The sequence below is a fragment of the Homalodisca vitripennis genome, chromosome 5 (assembly GCF_021130785.1).
Source record: "Homalodisca vitripennis isolate AUS2020 chromosome 5, UT_GWSS_2.1, whole genome shotgun sequence".
NCBI classification, from domain to species: Eukaryota; Metazoa; Arthropoda; class Insecta; order Hemiptera; family Cicadellidae; genus Homalodisca; species Homalodisca vitripennis.
Window position 1 is genome coordinate 62,606,229 of NC_060211.1, and position 17,866 is coordinate 62,624,094.

The 17,866-nt window shown below is 33.5% G+C and overlaps 1 protein-coding gene across 1 annotated transcript; it reads left to right on the plus strand.

The window, feature by feature from the left end:
* The first annotated feature begins 7,827 nt into the window (after positions 1–7,827).
* On the plus strand, positions 7,828–16,073 carry LOC124363859 (androgen-dependent TFPI-regulating protein-like). The gene is made up of 5 exons (XM_046819122.1): positions 7,828–7,998; positions 11,105–11,251; positions 11,987–12,204; positions 12,308–12,456; positions 15,968–16,073. The coding sequence occupies exons 1-5, from the start codon at positions 7,834–7,836 to the stop codon at positions 16,009–16,011; spliced, it is 723 nt and encodes a 240-aa protein (XP_046675078.1). The 5' UTR covers positions 7,828–7,833; the 3' UTR covers positions 16,012–16,073.
* The last annotated feature ends 1,793 nt before the right edge of the window (positions 16,074–17,866 follow it).

Sequence of the window (17,866 nt, forward strand, 5' to 3'; positions counted from 1 at the left end):
GTTTATTTATCATGTCTACATTATTTCTCTGATATATACCCATTAATCTGGCATATTGTCATAATTCGGCACACCTCAATTTCTTACCATGCCGAATTGAGGGAAATTTCCAGCTTTGTTTAAAATATTATCGTTGCCTGATAAAATATATGGCACTTTATTGCAGTAGTGTCATATTTGTATTGCTATAATGACGACAGTAGATAATACAATGAGCGAGCTTTTAACTATTATTATTAATAGCGAGCTTTTATTATTTAATAACTATAAATTCTGTATAAGGGACTCTATAGAGGTCCCACCACCATAGAGACATACCATTAACTTAATCTAATTCAAGTACATGAATTGACTATATCTTAGAAAAGAAGGAGGTCGTTTACAAATATTTGAACAGATAATATTTCTTTCATTGTATCCCAGGAGTTCTTCCACAGTTCCTGGAAAGGGGCATGATTCCCTCTGCATGTTAAAAACTGTTTACTCAAGGATGATATGTCGTACACTGAGTGGTACATCTCACACAGTGCAAAGTGGAGATTCCCCATGGTTCATGAGGACTTATGAGACAAGTAAGTGAAGCCTATGACTAATAGGCACAACACCACTATTTGGTTACAATGACATGAATTCACCCGAGTAACGATAGTGTCTTTAGCAGTCCTTAATTTGTTGTCTAGTTCCTATCAAGCTAGCCCATAATAATCTAGGACTTATTATTGACAAACGCTTAAGTTGGACTAAACTGACTTCCTTGATATGTATCAGAATCAGAATCTCTTTATTTCATATACATCAAGTTTAGAAAGTGTGTCATATTAACTTAAAACAATACAATGTTACAATATTTACAGAGTTTCATTATTTCTGTTCATAAATTCATCAATGGAGTAAAAAGATTTGTCAATTAACCAGTCTTTTAGTTTCTTCTTTAGAGTTGTGGGTAGACTATTCTTGAGGCTTGTTGGTAGGGCATTGAAAAACTTTGCTCCGGCATAGGACGGCTTTCTCTGGAAGAGTTCTAGGCGATGTGCAGGTAGGGTAAACTGTTGGGAATGTCTTGTATTATGTTGATGGATTTGGTTAAATCTCTGTAAATTCTCTTGTACAGCATACATAATTAATCAATTATATAGATTAATATATTAGGGGGTACTGTGATTATTCCCCACTCCCTGAATGCATCTTTGCATGACTTTCTTGGCTTCAGCCCAGTGAGTATCCTTACAGCACGCTTTTGTAGGACTAAAACTCTCTGAAGATTCCCTCCTGATGTGCCTCCCCAAACCAAAATTCCATATCTTACACGGCTTTCATAAAGTGCATAGTATGCGACTTTAACTGCCGATACAGTGGAAATTGTTCTAGTTCTTTGAATTGCATACAAACAAAACCCAGTTTGCAATTTTATGCAGGCCAGTTTGCTACATAACAACTCCACGTGGGTAGTCCACGACAAGCATTCATCTATAACTACACCCAGATGTTTTGTTGTATAGACTTGCTGTAAGTTTGGCAGTGGTGATAGCTCATCTTTCTTTCTTCCCAGTATAAATTGTTTGGTCTTGGTTTCCTTGAAAACCAAGTCATTTTTATGGCAGTATTCTTGTGCTAAGTAACAGATATAAAACTTTTGATTTCTAGTTGCTCTGTGGCGCTATCACGTCAGAAAAACTGTATCATCAGCAAACATTACAGCATAACTATAGTCTTGAACATATTTTGGAAGGTCAAGGGTGAAGAGCATAAACAGGACTGGTCCTAGTACAGATCCTTGGGGGACACCTCTCTCCATAGGTGCTCTCTCAGATTTAACGGTTCTCGTTTCTCCATTTTTGGTTTCTTTTAGTTCAACGAGTTGGCTTTAATTATACAAATAACTGCAAAACCATTTTGCTGCCACAACATGCACCCCAAGGCTTTTAATTTGGATAGAATTAAATCATGTCCAAGACAGTCAAATGCCTTATTAAGATCTAAAAATACAATTGAAACAGTATTTCCAACATCTAGATTATTCACAATGAACTCTACAAGATCTGCAAGTGCTGTATTTATAGATCTGCCTGATATGAAGCCATGTTGCCTTTTGGCTAGTAAATCATTTTGTGTCAAGTGCTCAATGAGTCTATTAAGGACTACCCTTCCAAACACCTTAGAAACAGTGAGTAGTAAGGAAATGGGCCGATAGTTTTGGACTACCTCTTTGGAGCCTTGTTTGTGCAATAGATAATCTTTTGCGATCTTTAAACGGGAGAGAAAAATACCTTCTGCCATAGATCTGTTGATTACTTGTATCAGAGGGTAAGAAAGTTCTTCTTTGCAATATCTTAGCAGTTCTGATGGAATGTTGTCGATATCTGAATATAGTGTAGGTTTCAATGAGGTTAAAATGTTTTGTATTTCCTTAAAAGTTGTAGGTGTGAGATTTTTGAGATTACTGACTACTCTTCATGCAGTATTATTTGACAATATGTTTGAGGTTGACCTTGGATAAAGTCCAATTTTCTGCAAAACCTTCTCTGCAAAGATAGAAAAGTAATCATTAAAATAATTAGCCAATTGTAAGGTGTCCTCAACTTTTTTCCATTGACGTTTAGAGAGGAAGGAGTGAAAGAACAAGTTTTTGGTCATATGTCTTCTTACTTATATTAGCTGCAAGTCTATCTTCTTCCTCACCACTCAGGATGTACTTATGATGGGCATCTAGAAAACGCATTTAAGTACAATCACTTCTGGGAAAAGTATTTCTTTTGATTGTTACTTGGACCTCAAGACTTTTTTTCTGGGCAAATTATTTCAATTGCTAATGTAATAGTATTTATAACCTGAGAGCAGGCCTCTTCTACATCTGTCGCATCCCTCACTCTTTCCCATGTTTAGATTTCCAATAGATCCTTGTAAATAGGGTCTTTGCTGGTGTTCACAGCCTGAAGCGGCTGGCTTCATATCTACCACAGGATATTTAAAATAATGCTAATAATGACTCTTGTATTGCCTCACTTCAACTACTGTGGCATGGTCATTAACAACATGACTGTGAAACTTTCAAATAAACTCCAGCGTGCTCAGAACTTTTGCATTAGTTTCAAACTCCAACTCTTGAACTCTTTCTGACATTAAACATTTTCTTGAATAAAGTGATTTTGAATTTGAACTTGAACATTCTCTGTTCCCCATCCACCATTTAGCATCAGAGCAAATTACTGTTGTTACCATTTAGCCCATACTCCAGAAACGCTCAGAGATGCTTCAAGTGCCAGAGGTTTGGCCACTCTAGTAAAAGTTGCACAAATCAGTTGGTATGTAGCCACTGTGGCTAAGACGGCCACAATGACAAGGACTGCTAAATCAATGAGGAGCACTGTGCGAATTGCAAAGGTGCAAAAAAAAGCGTCCATCTAGTTTAAGAAACTATGAAGTATACTTGGAAAAAAAGGAGCTTCCAAAATAGTCTCTGAAGCTGTCTCATTTTCAGAAGTACAGAAAGAGTACCGGAAAGACTCCCAATACAAACTTGTCTTACTCTAAGGCAGTCTCTACTCCTATGAAAGCCATTCAGTTCCTCCTGCTCGATCCTTGAACACATAGTGTAGGTGCTTATGGTACAACATTGGTTAGGCAGTTAAGTTCTTCACTGGCTACCATACCAAATACACTCCCTTATATATCTTTATCTACCTATAGAATGTGTTTAGGATATTTTTTCCAATAAATCTATAAAGAGATTGCATATAGGCAGCCATGTGTGTTCCCATTCCATTACTTTCTACCTGCAGAGTTAATTGGTATACGTATTTAACCAATTGCAAAAGAATATCAGTCGAAATATTGGTGAAATATTTAGAAAGATTTTCTGAACTTCTAAGCCAGCATTATGTGATAAGTTTATATACAATGATGTAATATTTAAACTTTTTTGAACAACATTACAACAATAATAAGGAAAATAGATGGTTCAAACAATTTAAACTATCCTTAACAGATATTTTGCTGCACCATTCAACTTATTGACAAATGTTATTCATTAGAACAGTCACCATAGAAATAATAAAAATTACTTAAACTGGGTGCAGGATTAGAGTTCTTAAGTCAGTCCAGCAGCACTAATAAACTTCATTATTTGAAAATTGTTAGCATACATTAACACTTTTACCGTATCATGAAATTACAATCACTTACAGTATCATCCGGTCTCACAGACCTGAGGGAGGTTTTTTGCTGTTTTTGGGCTATTCTTATTTTTTAGTTCAGATTTAAACACAAAATATATTTACAATTATTATTCCCTGTTGATAAAAAAAACTACAGTTTATATTTTTTAAATTATTATAATAAAAAAAAAATTTAAACTTTAATAATTTGGGAAATTTTGGTAGGAAAATTATATTCTAGAAAACTGATATAGTATAAATCTGTATTTACAAGTATCAGAAATACACATACAATTTTACCAAAGCAATTAAAACTTAAAAAAGGCATAAGCACATACAAAAAAAGTATCCACAGATTTTAGATATTCTAAACACATGAAATGCACAACTTTCTGCTGCACTCCAAAACAGATGGGTTGTCCGCATTTGATATATTTGTAATTGGTTTTTATTTCCTTAGCAGCTGGGCACTTGGAACATGTCTTCCGTTTTTCCAGTTTGTCACTAGGAACACATTCATTAGGATTTGCAGCTTCTGTTTCTCCAACGTACTCCGTGATGACGCGTCTAATGTCTCTTGGCAAATTTTGAATTTCTAGGCGTCTTGACATGTGAGTCTTTATGCGTTTTAAGGTCAGACGTTTTATGAATTCAAATCCTGTAATGAGTGGATTGTTACCTAAGGCTCTTACTCTTGCAGTAGGCTCGAGTAACGGTCCCCTCAAAATGTTATTTTGAGGTGTTCTGCGCTGCTTGGGTGGCTCCTTTCTGCACCATACGCTACCATCTTTCCCCAAAAAAGTCATCATCAGATTCCTGAACCAAATAATTTTCGACACTATAGTGGATCATCTTCATCTTCCAGTTGGGGTTCATCAAAAGCAAAACTATCATCACTTTCACTTTGATTTAGTTCGTTATCAGACACTACATAGTTTGGATCTTCATCCGAATCGTCAACAGGTTCATCGTCACTATCATCCCCTTCAACGTTATGTAGGAGTTGTAAAAGTCGCTCTTTAAATCTTCCATCGTTCACTCTTCAAATTTCCGACTCACTCATGATTATAACAAGTTATAATAAAACATAAAAACTAATATAGACAAACACGTAATAACTATTCAGACTTTAACCGTATCACCCGGTATGACAGACCGGTAGAATAGTTACAGTAACCGTATCGTCTGGTACAGTAGACGTAGCGCTCACAAAATAACTGGACTGATTCAAGGTCAAACGCCCTAGACAAACTAAAACCAATCAAAAACGGCTCAGGAGAGACCAGTTGACAGCTACTGAGCGTGGAGGAGGCAACCGAACACCAGTAGTGCCAATTTCAGAAACATGAAATTCCCCTCCGGTCTCACAGACCGGTGATACGGTAAAAGTGTTAACAATAAATAAATGAATGAATCATTGAAAATTATTGACTGGTGTATTGATTACTTTAATCGTGACTAGGGCTGAGTTTTTATAAATAGGTTGACTGATTTCTAAGAACCTTTAAATAAAGAAAGCTGTCACCTGTTTTATGTACTATGGTTGTTTGACAGAAGGTTTATGACAGGTTACCGATACAGATATTTTCTCACTTTTGGATATCCTGGAAGTGGCCAACAATATATTGTTATGTATTTTAAAATGATTTTAGAAGGTATATTTAGGCCAACTGTTTTAATAAATAGATTTTCGATTTCAAGTGCATTATGCACATAAAATAATATATATACCTATGGAAATATTATATAATTCCAAAGTAGCGTCACTAAAAAAACTTATCCAATAGCTGGTAAATTGGACTGTACCTTCAACAATTCAATTTACCAGCTAACCTGTAGGTTTTGTCCCAAGAACTGCATTGGGCAAACCTCAAATTCTTTGCGGGTAAGAATGACCGTACACTGTTTTTCTATCAATCACAAAAACAACAAAAAACCAGTAGCCTTACACGCTATTCACCACAACAAAAGCTTTGAGGATTGTTATAAACTCAAAGCTATAAGCAAAATTACTCCTAGTGAAAACAGCTCTCGAAATGATTTAAATTTAAGGAATAATGAATTGGCACACCAACTATTAAAATCGAAACAACCATATGGACTTAACATTCACTAAATTATCGTTTTCCACTTAAATAATTAGATTGTGATATATAAATTTACCTAAATTCAAAATTATATTATATTATGTTATTATTGTTAAACTAACAACTAATCAAAACTTGTTTACATGTCAAAATTGTATTTACATTTAGAATGTTTATTATCAGGTGTTTCTTCTTTTGTTTGTTTATTTATTCTGTGTATGTTTTAAAAGTGTTCTTGAAAAAGTTGTTAATTACAACGAAATATTGTACGAAAAAATTGTAGTTTTCCTTTGAAACTGCTCTAAGAGACTATATATATATATATATATATATATATATATATAATATATATATATATATATATATATATATATATATATAATTTCAATAAACATTGAATTGCCGGGTGAATGTGCTACCCGTTTATATATATATATATTATATATATATATATATATATATGGGTTCTTTTCCGTTAATTCACTACCATTAGTTTTATTGTCTGGAATTCCGTTAATTCACTACCAATGATGTTTGTACTTAAATTAGATTAAATTTTGGTTTTCTTTAGCCAATTGTGTTAGTTAATAATAGTAAATACCTGGAATGAAGTGATTTAACGGAAAAGAACCAACTCGTCTTATCTTATCAGTGATAAACGCGTGCCGCTTATCTTTTGCCTGTAATAAAACCTGCGTTAGTTCTGTCTGAGTTTTGTGAGTTGATCTGGGCTTGGACTTTGCAAGCTCGAGTTATTTTTTTTTTTTTTTAAAGAGCAAGCAGCGCAAAGCGCTGCGCAGCGGGCAAGAATCGCGTGATCTGAGTTTTGAATAGGCAAGCTAGGGTCTTTTGTGCTGGCCCTTAAACGAAAAAGACCCCAGTTTTGTTTTGGATTTAAATTAAGGGTAAGATAAAAAAATGGGTAAATGTAATAAAAATTCTTAAAGCCGTGCGTTCTTAAACGTCATGAAAACAAGGAAAATGTTACAACGGAATTCCAGACCATAAAACTAATGGTAGTGAATTAACGGAAAAGAACCTATATATGTTTGTGTGTGTATAAAATATAACTAAATTTAAACAGGTAAAAGTCAAAATTCTTTTATAAATAAATAACAAACGTTTTCTCTTAATTTTTTTACTGTTTACCATTTTACTGTTTTACAAACCTTATGCAATTTAAATAAACAATAAGAGTAGGTTCATAAAACTCGGGAAATATTTACTACAAGTCCATACAAACAAAACCATTATTAAAAATAAATAAAGAGCCATTTTATTTGGTTAGTAGTAGAAATAGTAAAAGTTTGTAGTAAAGTTTAATAAAATAGCTACTAGGAACAAAACACTATTTGTTTTAAATAATATGTATGAACACTTTTTAAACATATAAGTATTACAATGGTTGATACACACCTGCTGTTGCATAGCTAGGGCTGAGACCCATCCATCAGTGATACCAACTTTAACAATAAAAATTGTGACCAATGCAATTCTTAGTAGGCCTACTAATACAAAGAAGTATTGGCTGAGTCAATATGGATTAGTGAGGGTGAAGCCCCACACAAAGACTTGAGACAGTTGTGGTCAAGATGTTAGCAAAGATATACAACTGGCTCATCACTCTCTTTTATTTCTATCTCACTTATCGAGGGGTTCTATTAATTTTCCTTGAGTGTGACGAAAATAAGTATAAAAGTATTATTTTTCAATATGGTTTTGAAAATAAGCATAAATACCTCAGTATCTGGGTCTCTGTAAGTAATACCTGGCTGTATATGTACAATACTGTTTATGTAATTTGTAATTCTAGCGAACATTTAAAGCACTTTTTAAATACAATTTTGACACCTGTCAAGGAGCTTGAATATTTTAACACATTAAATCCAAATCAAACATGCTTTTTTTGCTATTTCAGTGAGTGTACGTGATATTACTAATATGAGTTAATGAAAAATATTAGCCATGTAATATTAAATGACAATTCTAGTAATATAACTGTATAAGTTAATGGGTATTTGTTGTGTAACTATGACTTTGGTTGGATAGTGGATGAATATGATTGAAGAGCACACCATACCAGGGGTGTAGAATAAATCTGTGTAAATAAATGATAAATACCTAATTCAAAGTAAAACAATCAACTAGGTACTGTATTTAAAACAAGTTGGATTGAAATTAAACACATCATTAAAGGCACAACAATTTGTAAACATAACATTGCTTTTAGTTACTAAAGTTTTAAGGCTTTTGGAGGGTTGTGCCCCTCTTATTCCCCCCTTAGTTACGTCACTGCTACACTATAAAGCCAATTGCATAATGAAGGCATAGTTCATGTGAAATTCTTGAAAAAACAGAAATATAAGGTCAGGGTAAGTTCTACTGTCAATTTAAAGTTGAATGAGACAAAAACAGTTATATGTTAAAAATAAAATTTGGACTATTATTGAAAGATATTAACTATTAAAAATGTTCATGCATGTTCATTAATGATTGAGATTTGTTCAGGGTTACTTATTTATAAGATTTTTTATGACAGGTTATGTTAGGGCAAGGTACCAGCTGATAAGAGTAAGAAGTTGAAGAATTAATACACCACATGCTGTCAGGTCATCTGTAGTAGCTAAGTGGCATATCCTTTTATCACCCAGAGACTCGAATTCGAATCCCACTTTGAGCTTTGACTGAGCTTAACTCAAACTATATAATAAATGGTAAGCTTGAGTTTGTTCATCCATGACACAACAACGATGCACATTACTATGAGGAAACTACTTGAAGTGAAGTCCTTTAATCTTTTAGAAATGACTAACACAAAGAATGCTTTGTTTAAAGTTTGTTATTGATGATGGAAGGTTTGATAGGCTAACAGGATTTCAGACATTTTCAGACAAAAAATTTATAACACTTAGTGTTATATTTTTGTAACATATAATGATGGCAAATGCTCAAAATTCTTTTATACTCAAAAAGAACGTCATCTAAAATGAGCATTGGATTTTAAATGTTTGAAGAGTCCAAGGAAGTCAAACATAAAAACGAGTATATATCATGAAAAATTTTGTATATATAGTAATTGTACAAAAATATTGACATGCGTATTAGGACGAACATAATAAAATACCAGTAACTTAAAGGTTCGTGTTTGAAAAATACAAAGACTTAAATTTAGCACTGACTAAATTGCATATAATCAGTTGATGGACAGAAACAGAAAATTAATTTTATTTAGTAGTTTTTTTAGGTTATTAAGTTTTAGACATTCATCTAGATCTCAAAGAGTTCTGGCCTTGAATATAAGAATTGTGTATGAATTGTGTGTGAATTGTGTATACAGTCAAGGCTTATAGTAACTTACAGGAATAAAATGAGACAATAAAGGCTTCTTTTTAAAATGAGAAAGTGTAAACTGGATCCATATAAACAGCCAAATGTCATGTGACATTTAACTGACCTTGCAAGCTTGAATACTTATATAAACTGTACAGGCCATCATTCCCTACCAGTTTTTGAATAGTTGGAAAGTGAAATGGATGAATAATTGTAATTAAACAAATATTCTAGATTCTATTAAACTCTAAATTCTAGAGGATTTCTTTAATCAAAACTGATTTCACCCCAATTCATAATTGGACAGTATACTACTACTTTGTATCTGTCATTAGAAAGGAAATAAATAAAAGTCTAGAGCTTGACAGATGTTTTAGGTCCTATCTTAATTTGTTTTCCAAGACTAAAGGGTTAGATGATGAGTCCATTCAAATTTCCAAACTATTCAAAGTAATTTAGAAAAAGAAAAAGATGTTGGACTGTACTCATCATTGCAAGAACATATATTGAAATACAGAACAAGTTTTCAAACAATCCCAAAAAGGAGGTTCCTGTGTATATGCTATCAGAGGGATTCTAAAACTTGAGCTTTTAAATTCAGCCTCCTTTCAGCATGTATCTTTAGTGATAAATAAAAGTGAAAAATAAATAAAAAAAACACTGCAAAATATTGTAAAATTTGAAACATATTTTTTTAGTTAGCTGGAATTCAGGACTTTTTACGCAGGAATGCAATTTATCATTTCTCGATTGTTTACTTTTTGTTATACAGGAGACAAGACCCAATTTGCAATTTATAAGAATACAACCTAGTTTTTAAAATCAATCAATCAATGGGAGAATCATGATTATCAGCCCCTCTAATTTTTGTGGGGTTGGAATATGACAGAAGTGAAAGTTTTAAAAGCACTAGTTTAAAAGCTTGATACATTAGTTTGTAAACCTAACAATACAAGACACATTAATTGCCATACCGTGTTAGCCAACAAGATAAAATGTCTAGAAATTTTTACTTATCATGTTGACTACTTGGCAGATGTAACTATTATTTATGAGTTTTTAAATTCTTTCACTACTCTTCCATTTTAATACCCACTAAAGTTAGTGCAGCTGACAGCCAAAGTCTTTCTTATGGGAAACTCCTCTAACAGTTTCATAAAAAAATTACTTTGTGTTCTTAAAGTACGTTCCTCAAATAAATACAGTTTAGCCATGATTATTTCCAAAAAATAGAGCTAAAATTTCACACTTTTATAAAAATCCTATATTTTGTACCCCCTTTGTAAAATTGTTTCTCAAAGGATTAAATTATACAATATGATTAATATTATTTTCATTTTATCTCAAAATATTCAAAATTCACCAATAATTTGAACTTTTTGATCAACTTTCCTACTCTTTTGAACGTTTTTCTCTAACGAGTTTTAATGTTCTCAATTACTCTATTGTACTGGTTCTCAATTACTCTATTGTACTGGTTCTCAATTACTTTATTGTACTGATTGTTTTTTCACTAACTATTTTCTGCTACAGTTCCTCCAAACGATGTACTTTGTCATCGTTTCCTTCTCGGATATAGTGGACAGTCTCCCAACTCTCTTCCGATGCCCTCGATGGTCCCACTACTGCTTCACCATCAGACACTACCTGCTCACGTCTCTGGTGCTCCCCCTCACCTTGGTGAGTATTCAATGAGTTGATGAAACGAGAGATGTTTGATAGAGATAATAATAAATTTGATGTCTTCCAAAAGAACAGTCAGTGGAAAATAAGATGAGAGGAGGGTAGTGAAGTGTTAAAGTTAAGGAATAATGTTAGTAGTCTATCTATAATGTTTGTTTATCATGCATGATTCCTTTACATGGAGATGTTATAGGGATGTGTGTGCATCCTCTGTTCTGATGTCATCTTGTTCTATTTATCATCTTGTTCATTCAACCTAATTGAGATTCTCTTGGATGAAGAGAAAACAATTAATTGCCTTCAAAATTGTATTCTTATTTTGGCCTTTCTGTGAAGAGCCATCTTTAGTCAACAGCTGATTTAGGTTTGGTTCTGATCAGTTTTGGTTTAACATCTGTTGAGTGAAGATATAGCCTCCCACAGCATGACCGAAATATCTTATGAAATTAATCTTGTAATCATATTACAATGCGGTGTGAACTGAAAGACATTGATATTAAATAAAAACGTCTTTGACTGTTTATTCTACCAAAATGTTCACTTTAATAGTTTTAAATCATAGTATTGCTTGTTTTATTGCAGAAATTGGCTCGAAACAAAATTACTCTTTACATAGAAGAAAGTGCTGATTAATGTTTTACTCTATACAATGCTTAGTTTATGAAATTTAATAAATTATAAATGCAACACCAAGTTTTTCTCCATTTATTCAAATTTTGTCATCTTTTCCAGTATATATTTGCGGTTTTCTGGACTTTCTTCCTGTATGATCGAGAGGCCATCTACCCCGAGCTGTTTGACCGCTTCATACCGCCTTGGCTGAACCATGCAATGCACTCCTTTCCTGTGCCAATTGTGATAGTCCATCTAATTATTTGTCCAAACCATAACCCCTCTCGCAAGTCTGCTCTTGTAGGACTCACACTGCTGTTTGTCGTTTATGGTGTTATGTGAGTACATTTCTTTCATCTCTGTGTAGAGAAACTTTTTTTTCACCACAAGAGAAAGGCAATCAAAATTCTACATCATTAACGTGTTTTATATGCTATTTAGATTCTGGCAGTCTGTGATGAGGGGCAATTGGGTATACCTGCTGTTCAACCACCTCAATCCATCACAGAGAATGTTACTGCTGTCAGTCAGCTATCCTCTCAACATATTCTTCCTTATTCTGAGTCGCTGGCTTAACAGTTTAGTCAAAGGTAATATTGAAAATTATTTCTGAGTTATTCTGTAAGCCATACTCTGTCAGTATGAATGAATGAACATGTATAGTCATAACCACTGTACGTAGAAAAACAACCAGTAGGAATGCTTTGTCAGTCTTTCTACAGAGCTTATAAATATATCTAAAATCCTTTTTCGCCTGTAAACTCCAAACCCCAAAATTCATGCCAAAATCATTAAGTACTGGAAATACAGGGACTTAGATCAAGTTGCTCTTCTCACTGATGCTGTTGCTTTGCCCTGGCATGAGGTTACTGCTGCAAATGACGTGAATGACATGGTTATTAATTTTAACTCTTTTCTTATCAGCTTATTTGATAAACATTCATACATTGTCACAAAAAGAATCTCTAAAGTCCCCACCCCTTAATGATAAATGATTTCATAAGAGATTTTCAGAAACGTAGAGACTCAGCTTTCCATAAGGCCAAGAGGTAAAACCCCACACAAAATTGGGCTATATTATACAAACGCCTTAGGAATTGTATGCAGCAGAAAATCAGAAATGGCAAAGTTAGATTTTACCATGGAACTCTGTCTCAGCAGCAGTCCTCGAGGTTGCCATGGAACGGGGTTAAGAGCCTAGGTACTGGAAAATCAAATGTCTATACCCTTATTTTTGACCTCAATGAAATCAATGACTATTTTGTAAATGTATCAATAGTCGAATCTGTGTAATGCCCCGTCTGTAAATCGTCACTGCTACACTAAACATATGTTAACTATTTTTTCAGAATTAATATAATATATTGTTATCGGTCACATCATTATTCCATTTTATAAGAAATAAATTTTTTCAATATTAATAGTTAATCTGAACCATCACCAACCAAGTAATTTAATGTTTTAAGCCCAGAAACTGGAATCGAATATTATTACAATAGAAATAGAACAAAGTTATGGAGCAGCTAGCCTTGTGCACTGCTGATACAAAATGCTGACTCCAGGGCTAGCTAGCCTCTCGCACAGGCCTTAGGCCTTTTTGATTGGCCATGGCCCCTCTGAGGTGATGACCACCACCTGACTTGCTGAGCCGGTATTCGTCAGTCGCGTTCAAAATTGTAGGCAGGTAACATCTCGGTCCGCATCCTCTCTCCCCTTTTAGTTAATGTAGCATTATTAAAATCATCTTCTAAATTTAGATTGTTTCTAAATTATTTTGTATATTATTGTATACCTTTAATTTAAAGATTTATTGTATAAGTGAGTAAAGATTCGAAATTAAACTTACGAGTAGTTATTCAAATTCATTCGCCATGTGAGTAGTTCAATTACCTGAGTCAAAACCATGGGAAGTTCTTTCTGATTATTTATTTGATGTGATTAGTGGAATCTGCAACTCATGATTATGTCGCCGAGCTGAGGGTTGCTCCTCGGGATGCGGCTGGCTGTCGGTTCTCGTTTGCATCTGTGGGTGAGGCTGCCATGTGTGCAGCATTTTTGAGGATGACTAGCAACGCAGTCGGGGGTGATGGTATGCCTCTATGCTTTCTGAAGGATACCTTACCAATCACACTGCATATTATAGTTGTTATTTTCAATTGTTCTTTGGATTCTTCTGTTTTCCTGATGTTTGCTGGAAGCGCGCCCTGGTTCACCCATTGAAGAAAACAATAATTAAACCCTCAAACTCCTTCTGAACTATGCCCTATAAGCATTCTCTCGTGTCTCTCGAAATGTCTCGAAAGAGTAGTCCAACAACAGTGTTCTTATTGAAGATTACTGATGATATCTGATTGGCAATAGATAAGAGATTAGTGATCATTTTAATATTGACTTCTTCAAGGCCTTCGACTGCGTATTCCAACCCCTCCTCCTTATAAAATTAAAGAAGTATGGTTTCTCCGATGGCTGTGTTAACTGGGTTGAGTCTTACCTTACTGGACGTCAGCAATGTGTGGAGGAGGCAAATAAAATGTCAGACTGGAAATCCGTTACACGGGGGTTCTACAGGGCTCTGTACTTGGGCCCCTTTTATTCTCAATTTATATAAACAATGTCACTTCAATGATAACACATTCAAATTTCCATCTTTACGCAGACGATTTGTAAATATACATTCACTGTTTAACAAACGAACTAGCCACTCAAAAGTCAACACAAATGTCAAATGTCAATACTCAAATTGGATATTGAAGCCATTCACTTTTGGGCAACACAACATGGATTGAAACGAAATGAAAACAAAACACAAGCAGTGATAATTGGTAACTTGAGAATGATAAAGTGAATTAATCTTGACACCGCACCGAAACTTAAACTTAACAGTTTTGAACTAAATTTCCAAAACAAACTGAAAAATCTTAGACTCTCTATGACCACAAGCTCAAATGGACTGACCAAGTTACAATAACGTCTTTACTGGCATCCACAGTTTTAAGCGGTTTGCCTTGTATCTGCCATTCAATGTTAAGGTGATGATCTCATTAAGATTCTTATACTACCACACTTGATGTGTGATGTGATGAATGACATGACCGTTGAGCAATCGGACAGAATCCAGCGTGCTCAGAACTACTGTATGAGATTTATTCTTAATCTCAGACATCATGAGCATGTTACAGAATATTTTCAGCAATTGTCATTCGTGAAACTTCATCAACTAACTAAATTCCACATACTTTCTATTCTACATTTAATTATCAAAACCAAATATCCTGTTTATCTGTCCGATCATTTCAACTTTATATCTGATATTAGTGAACAACCTACAAGAAGGGGAGCCATATTACTATCAATTCTAATTCATCGATCATCAATTTTAATAGTTTCTTTACTGTTGAAGCTTGTCGTCTTTGGAACGTTCTCCCCGATATTCAAATTCATTGAGTATTGAGAACTGTGCACGCTTCGGGGCGAGGGTTAGGGGTTTGCTGCTGGGAACCCTGTGGGGGTGACGGGTAGTGCTGCTTGTTATGGTCATGTGGTCAGTTGGTGTGTTAGAGTGATTGAATGTGTCTTCTTGTTCTATACTTTTAAATTTTTCTTGTATTTATTACAATTTATATATTTTTTGTATTTTAAGTTTGAATTCATTTTAATATGTAGATTTTTATTTTAAGTTCATAGTTAATTTTGTATAGTTTAAGCAATTTTATTATTTTATATTTAAAGTATAAGTTAATAATTGACTGCGATTGTTTCATACTATTGTAAATTAACTGTATATGATATGCAGTTGAGTGGTAGAGAGGGGTTGATAGCCCTTACTCTGCCTCTTTAATAAAAGCATATTATATTAATTCATTATTCTTATTCTTGTTTCTTATATTTTATGTGTCATATTTTAAATATTTTAGGAAATAATTATTTAATTATTTCCTAAGACAAGGTAAGAGTATCACATCATGCATCATATACTGCATCATTGACTTTGATGATATTGCATGCAAAATTTCATATCTATAATTTCACTTCTTAGGCTACATGTGTATTTTTCTTCATGAATTTTATAATTATTATTTATGCACTTTATTATGTTTATAGGTTTCAAGCTGAAATATTCATCAAAGGAAGAAAAAGCTAAATAAATATAAACTGACAGTTCAGTTCAATTGAGTGAATAAATCATTAAATGTCACTTTAAGCTCAATAATTGTTATTTATTTATCCCTTCTTCGCCAGTAGATTTGTAGCTAACAAAGAAATACATTTACACTATAGGTTGATTCATCAATACACAGTATAAATTAAAGTAGCTTTTTGCGTTGGTCTGGATTTTTATATGGTTTTAACTATTGATTTTGTTATAAACCAGGGCAGGTCCTAGGTATGATACATCAATACTATAATCGTAAAAAGTATTAAAAAGTTTGTATAATGCAAATGTTGAAATTTTGGAGGGCTTTCACTGTTAATACTGACTAAAATTTACGAATTATAACAAATTTAATGTACTGTGGATTGTGCATTTCAAAAAGGCCTACAAAAAAGTCCATGGTGGCATACATTTATTTCCAAAGAACAACTTACAATAACCATTTTTCTCTTTTAAAGTTTACATTTTTATTAGACTTTCTGAAGCTATTTCACCACAGCAATAAAGTGTCCATATAAATGTATTAAGATACTTAAAGATTAGGTCAAATTACTCTTCAAGCAAATAATTTTGATCAATATTTTGATAAGTAGATATGTTTAAAAGCCTGTGTGTTTTTGTTGCGTGACATGACTAAAGAACTGTGTTCTGATTGGTCGAGCGGGCATCATACCACACTTCATTGTGAAGTTTAATAATGAAATCCAAGATTAACTAATCTTCAACTCAAGTTAAGTAAAACCAATTAGTAGTTACTATAGTCCCTAATTATACTTTTGCATCCTCAGATTTATCAGTTATAGTTATTTTATTATTAAATTTAAATGATGAGATTAATTCATCACTAAAACGATCATACATCTAGCCATATGTGAATAAATTAGAACATAATAGTAATATAAGAGTTTCTTTGTCTACTGAAACAGGCATTTTGCAGAATTTTTCAAAAATCAGAGGAGAGAGCTATTCTATCACCTATAAAGGAACAAGTAGACAAAGTAAATAGTTTGATTCTTTCAAAAAATTGCTCACAGTTGCAAACATACTACTCTGTAAACACTGTGCTAAATCTTGATGAGGTAGTTCATTTTCCTACAGAGTTCTTGAATTCCTTGCAGCCCTCTGGAATACTTCTGCATAAATTAGTGTTGAAAGTATGGTGTCCCGTTACAATGTAACCTTAATCCTCCTGAATTATGGAAAGGTACAGTATAATTGGTAAAATCTTTAAAAACCTATATAGTAGATGTACAACATTGACTGGTTGTGGAACTGGATAACTTGTTTTGATTCCTTGGATTCCTTTAATCTCTACAGACTTACCTTTTCAATTTAAACGGCTTCACTTTTCTGTGATATTGTCTTTTTTAGTGACCATTAATAAGTCACATGGTTTGAAATTCAATGTTGCAGGATTAGATTTAAGCGTTCAGTGTTTTTTAACATAGACGACTCTATGAGGCCCTTTCATGAGTAACTTCCAAGAATAATTTATTTGTGTTGTCCAAAGAAAAATAACATACAACCCAATTCCTTTCAGTAATCTAAATGTATATTAATTTATACGTCTTTTAATATATTTGATATTCTTTATTGAACAAGTGTGGCTAGTTTTGATAGCAGGTGGTCGTGGCTAAGGCAGTCGAAGGCTTTGCTGTAGTCAAGGAATATGGCTGTGGAAGTGTTTCCATCTTCGAGTTGATCAGCTAAAAACTCTACCAGACTTATCAAAGCAGTTTGTAGTTGATCCTACCTGGTAAGAAAACCGTGTTGATGTGGATTCAAAAGTTGATTCATTGATAAATGTTCTAGAATCCTATTAAGAACAAGCTTTTCAATTACTTTAG